At 36.2% G+C, this 6,685-nt stretch overlaps 1 protein-coding gene across 1 annotated transcript in view; it reads left to right on the top strand.

Moving 5' to 3' along the window:
* OGN (osteoglycin) overlaps positions 1-4,941 on the top strand; it is a 15,169-nt gene extending 10,228 nt beyond the window's left edge. The window contains exons 4-6 of the mRNA XM_011927522.1: positions 3,318-3,370; positions 3,650-3,745; positions 4,151-4,941. Coding sequence (XP_011782912.1) covers positions 3,318-3,370; positions 3,650-3,745; positions 4,151-4,321 — 320 coding nt within the window. The 3' untranslated portion in view covers positions 4,322-4,941. The remainder of the gene's footprint in view (positions 1-3,317; positions 3,371-3,649; positions 3,746-4,150) is intronic.
* The last annotated feature ends 1,744 nt before the right edge of the window (positions 4,942-6,685 follow it).

The following is a 6,685-nucleotide window of genomic DNA, read 5'->3' as shown; positions in this document are numbered from 1 at the left end:
AGAGATGAGATCTCCCTATGTTGCCCAGTCTGGTCTTGAACTCCTAGGCTCAAGCAATCCTCCCACCTCAGCTTCCCATAGTGCTGGGATTACAGGTGAGCCAAGATCACGCCATTGCACTCCAGCCTGGGCAACAAGAGCGAAACTCTGTCTCAAAGAAAAAAAGAAAAGAAAAGAAAGAAAAAAAGCAAATGGTAGAAAAAATACACATACCCAATAAGGTTTTTTTTTTTTATGTCATTTTCTTATATTTCTTTTTTTATATATATACTTTAAGTTCTAGACCCTCCAAATCTCATGTTGAAACGTGATTCCCAGTGTTGGAGGTGGTGCTTAATGGAAGGTGTTTGAGTCATGGGGGCAGATCACTCATAAACAGATAAATATCCTCTCTAGGATCAGGGGAGTGAGTGAGTTCTTGTTCTATTAATTCCCATAAGAGCCTAGCACCTCCCCATTCTTTTTTGTCTTCTCTCTTACCATGTAATCTCTACACACTCCATCTCCCCTTCCACCATGAGTGGAAGCAGCCTGAAGGCCCTCACCAGATGCAGATGCCAGTGCCGTGCTGCTTGCACCGCCTGAAGAACCATGAGCGAAATAAACCTTTTCTCTTTATAAATTACCCAGCCTTGGGCATTACTTTATAGCATCAGAACTGGACTAAGACATATATAGAGAGAAAACTGCCCTTTTGTGTAATAATTTGTATAATAATTATGGATGGGGATGGGGAAATATGTATATGTATGTAGGCTTATGTTTGCAAAAATAAACACTGGAAGGATAAACTAGAAATTTAAAAATGTAAACTATGGGAAGGATCATACAGTGTACGACAGACAATCACAAAAGTAAGACTTCTCTTAATTCAACTTACACAGTTTTGACTTTGGAATTATAAATATTTAACACAGTCAAAAGTAATATTCAAAAAGAAAAAAGCAATTTCTAAAAACTAAAAACTAAATAACATGTCTGAATATTAAGTTGTTGACATATCACAGAGGAAACCACTGTATTTCAGCTGTACATGTTTAGTGGAACTTACTCTAAAGACAAATAGAGCTACCAAAAAATAATAAACTTAAAGCTTTTGTTATTAGCAGTAATAGTGATGTCATTTTGAAACAATTGTTTACGTATTGTAAGATCATCCAAGTTAATATTGTTGGGAACCTAGATTTTCAGTGTAAGAGAAACAAGTTTTAATAAAAGGAATTAATATTCAATGACGTTAAATTTGATTTGGGAATGTCAATCTGAACTTACTTTCTTTTCAAAATACGGAATTTCCTGGCAGTCCACTGAAAGGCCTCCATACAATAGCAATACAATTGAAAGGGCCACGGCTGGTTCCTGCTTGGGGCTTCTCAATACTATTCCCCAAAGAAAGGGGCCAGGCTTTTTGGAGGAAGGTCTGTAGTAGGGAATGCAGAAAGTAAGCCTGAGGCCCACGTGTGCCCAAAAGCAAGTGAGCAGACACAAGAGCCAGTTTGAATAGTGACCATTGTCCAGATACAGGACGGTTTAAGAATAATGACTGCAACTGATTGAAGCATAACTGCTTACGTGAAAGCGTAAGTGTATATTGATTCACCGGAAAAAGAGAGAACCCTAAAACAAAATAAAGCAAAAACATTTAGGCTCCAACTTCTTACTCCCACTTGTGGCTTAAAGGAAAGAACTAAGCTTTTTTCTTACCTTTCAGAGTGACAAAGCAGCCCTAGTTGATGAGCCAAAAATTTTTTACAGCGGAATTCCAGCTAATAAGCGTGAGAAGCATGGCAAAAACAGAAATTCATCATTTTGTTACCCCTAATGAAGTAAGAATCAGACAACATTCATCTATGAGTGAAACCATTGGTCCAGTGATGGAAGAGTAAGTTTGTCATAGGAGATACCAGGCTGTGACCACCTCAACCCACTGATCAATTTCAGAATCACAAAAAGTGGGACAAACACTAAACGCCTTCTGATGCAATGCAGTACGAAGCATATGGCACAACCTGTGAAGTATTTTTGCAAAAAAATTTTGAAACTGAATTTTACAAAGCCTTCCCAAGCCCCATCTCTTCTTCCAGTACCTTTAAAAACTCGAACTTTTCTGTGTTTTTGTTTTGTTTTGTTTTTGTAGGCATTTAGTTTATTTGGACTTTTAGAGAAGGGGAAAGACTGAGAGGCATAATTCTCAGGGACAGAACAACAAGGTTATTGTCTCCCTCACTGCCAATTATAAAGACCCCACTGACAAAATATTCTGGATTACTTCTCAAGACACTCATGCCATCTAGGCAGAAGTGATGATTCAGTATATAAGCTGAACACACGCAGAAAAATGTGTTCCCAAAAGTAGGTAAAGTGAGTATCAATAAATGTATTCAGAAATTTGACTTCAGAAAAATCTAGATAGAAGCAGTTTTAATTTTAGCATATATTTAGGTTTTATGCTCTATAGATTTATTTATTTACATATGGAGGTGGGAGTAGTAACATAATCTGTTGCTTTGAAGACTTATCTGAAACTCTCTCTAAAGTTCTAAGTGTTATATAATAATAATCTGTTAATTTTTCTTTTTCTTCTTTTTTTTTTTTTTTGAGATGGAGTCTCACTCTGTTACCCAGGCCAGAGTGCAGCAGCATGATCCCAGCTCACTGCAACCTCTGCCTCCCAGGTTCAAACATTCTCCCACCTCAGCCTTCCAACTAGCTGGCATTACAGACATGCACCACCAAGCCCTGTTAGTTTTTGTATTTTTAGTAGAAACGAGGTTTCACCATGTTGGCCAGGCTGGCCTGGAACTCTTGACCTCAGGTGACCCACCTGCATTGGCCTCCCAAAAATTGGGATTACAGGCATGAACCACCACACCTGGCTAAGCACACACATTTCTTTTTTTTTTTCTTTTTGAGACAGAGTCCCACTGTCGCCAAGGCTGGAGTGCAGTGGAGCGATCTGGGCTCACTGCAAGCTCCGCCTCCTGGGTTCACACCATTCTGCTGCCTCAGCCTCCCTAGGAGCTGGGACTACAGGCTCCTGCCACCACATCTGGCTAATTTTTAAAATGTTTTTAGGCCAGGCGTGGTGGCTCATGCCTGTAATCCCAGCACTCTGGGAGGCTGAGGCAGGCAGATCACGAGGTCAGGAGATCGAGACCACCTAACACGGTGAAACCCCGTCTCTACTAAAAAAATACAAGCACACACATTTCTAAGGAGTAATCACTTAGCTAGAAATTGGTGGAACTGAGATGGGAAACTCCAGAGGTACAGGAGAAGGTACGGCAGCACCAGGGTCAAAATTCAATCCCACGTAGGGACTCACCTCATTAGCTCCTATCAAGACAAACCCAAAGAGCACCAGAAGTTGGTATTAGAGCTGGATATGCAGAGATCAGATGAATGGACAGAAAGGTGGGGTATGTGGCAGAGCTCCACTGGCCATCATAAAGGATCAAAATACACTACACGTGAAGCCAGAAAAAAACCCAAACAGGAAACTACTATATGAACAATTGATACAACTGATATATTTATATCAATATACAAGTCTGTATATATAGACACATACTCATATGCACATACATATTGCTTGAATCCTGTGAAAGAATGTACAGAACCTCAGTAACACATGAAATTTTTCTTATAGAAACTGAATAACGTCACTTTCCTCTACTTGGACCATAATGCCCTGGAATCCGTGCCTCTTAATTTACCAGAAAGTCTACGTGTAATTCACCTTCAGGTATGATGGTTCCTTTCACAATATCTGACTCTAATTACCTATGAGTCAAAATCCTGTGACTCATTGGGAACCTCACTTATTCACATACAAAGTTTGGTTAGATCACTGTGGTAGTGTGATAGTTGAATGCCTGCCTATCAAAAAGACTAGGCTCATGAACTTTCTTCCCAGAAGTCCAGATTCCATCCAGAGCATAACAAGTAGACCCGCACAGTAGGTGTGAAGTCTGCTCTTGATTGTATTTGTCTCCAGGTGTACATTTGAGTATTTCCTAATTAATTTGACACAAGGATTTGAAGTGAGGGGGCACTCACACCTCTGACTTAGGTTTCCTTCACCCATTATATAGCATATGAAAGGTTGATTTCAGATTTCTGAACAATTTTTTCCTCTTTTTTTTTTCAGTTTAACAACATAGCTTCAATTACAGATGACACATTCTGCAAGGCTAATGACACCAGTTACATCCGGGACCGCATTGAAGAGATACGCCTGGAGGGCAATCCAGTTGTCCTGGGAAAGCATCCAAACAGTTTCATTTGCTTAAAAAGATTACCGATAGGGTCATACTTTTAACCTCTATCAGTACAACATATAAACTAAAGTACACATACATTTATAGTCTGTCTCAACAATGTGTAAAGGAACTTAAGTACTGGTTTAATATTAACTTTGTATCCCATTTAGAAGGAATTTGACATTTTAAGCAAGGATGTTAAAAATCTTACATATAATAAGTAAAAAGTAAGACTGCATGTCTATTTTCAAAACAAAGTAATATGAAAATATTTAAACAGCATTGCAAAATCCTAGTTTATACTAGACTACCATTTAAAAATCATGTTTTTATATAAATGCCCAAATTTGAGATGCATTATTCCTATTACTAATGATGTAAGTAAGAGGATAAATCCAAGAAACTTTCAACTCTTTGTCTTTCCTGGCCTTTACCGGATCCCAAAAGCATTTAAGGTACGTGTTCCAGAAACTTTGAAAAGCTAAATGTTTCCCATGATCACTCATTCTTCTTTTATGATTCATACATTATTCCTTATAAAGTAAGAACTTTGTTTTCCTCCTATCAAGGCAGCTATTTTATTAAATTTTCACTTAGTCTGAGAAATAGGGGATAGTCTCATATTTAGGAAAGCTTTCCAAATAAAATAAATGTTATTCTCTGATAAAAAGCTAATACAGAAATGTTCAAGTTATTTTACTTTCTGGTCACACAGTTAATGTCTTCAGTAAAATATTTTCTTTATCTAAATATTAACATTCTAAGTCTACCAAAAAAAGTTTTAAAGTCAAGCAGGCCAAAACCAATACGCTTATAAGAAATAATGTAAAGTTCATCCATTTCCGAGAGGGTAACCATAAAGTTTTAGCAGGGCTAAAATATTTTTATTTCCTTATTTGTTATGTGATGTTATGCCAGAGTCAGATTGGAAAGTAGGCCATGGTACATAGTATTAAATAAAACCCTTCTGATGAGACTTTATAGTTTTGTAGGGGGTAACTCCCTAGACCCCTTAGACGAGAATTTGGGCAAAGATAATAAATTAAAAAAAGGTCAGACTTTAGCCCTCACTGTATAGTAAGACCAATAAGTATGAAAAGATGCTTAGTGTCAATAGTTACCATGAAATAAACAAGTTAAAATAAGAGTTTATACTTTTAAAATAAATCAGAGAATCTTTTAATTTTTTTAGAAATGAAATTTGGGTCCCATTCTGATAATGTGAAATTCAGTGTTTAACCCATTTAATCAAACTCATTTAATTAACACTTGTGGCAAAAGATTCCAAGAATGTTTTAAATTTATTTTTTGTTCTTCCCAAAACTAAAGCAAAGATCCATGTCTATACCACCCTGTATTTTGGTTTTGCTTTCCTCCACCTAGATTACCTATTGAGATATTATCTTGAAAATAAGGCTTTATGTAAGTGTGTCTTCAATCAGAAATCTTCAGAAAACACAACAGATATTATTCTCAAAACTGGTTATTACCACCATAGGTTTGTCATTGTCATTTCTTTCTTGTCATTTCTGGCCTTTGAGTGGTTCACAAACTTTAAGACCAACTCAAATATGCAGGAAAAGGTTGTAATCATTTGATTCAGCATTTTGAAGTGAATGGTACTGGGAAAGAGTTTCACTGACTGACTTGTCTGCCCTATTGCCAAGAAATATCATTTTGATTTTCAAATAGATTTCACCTCCTATGCTAATATTAAAATTCTGAAAGTTCAAAATTAAATTAAATATATCTTTTCTTTCTGTTCCATCTGTTTAACATTTTGCTTCAGTTAATATATAATCAAATTGAATAATTTATACTATCAGATATTAAAACTTGAAAACTACAGTAATTTACACAGCTTGGTGAAGGTACAAGTAGAGACAAATAGGCCATTCTAGCAGAATATAGATCAGAAACAGATTCACAATATATGAACACTTGATGTGAGACAAAGTTGAAACTGCAGAGCAGTGAGGGACTGCCAGTCTTTTTATAAATGGTCTAGGATCAATTAAACATACATATAGAAAAAAAATGAATCTTTACCCCTTCCCAATTACCAAACAAAAAATCAATTACAGACGGATTGAAAACCTAATTTTCTAAAGTATATCAGGAAAACTTCCAGAAACAATAACAAAATAAGACATCTCAATAAAATGGAAGAATCAATGAGGATGTAAAAAACACTAATTATAAATGAAATAATAAGCTAAGGAGTTTTTGTTCATAAAAAGGTACAACCAAGAGAGTGCAAGGCAGACCATACACTGAAAAAAGATGAATAAATACATATACTGCATATAATCAATAAAAATCTTGTATCCAGATTATGTAATGTATTCCTAAAAGCAGTAATATAGAAAATCTAAAGAAAAATGGGGTTTCTAGAATAGGCATTCTAAAATAGAGAAATTGTA

Source organism: Colobus angolensis, unplaced genomic scaffold (genome assembly GCF_000951035.1).
Source record: "Colobus angolensis palliatus isolate OR3802 unplaced genomic scaffold, Cang.pa_1.0 Scaffold72, whole genome shotgun sequence".
NCBI classification, from domain to species: Eukaryota; Metazoa; Chordata; class Mammalia; order Primates; family Cercopithecidae; genus Colobus; species Colobus angolensis.
This window is presented reverse-complemented; position numbering and strand designations above follow the sequence as displayed.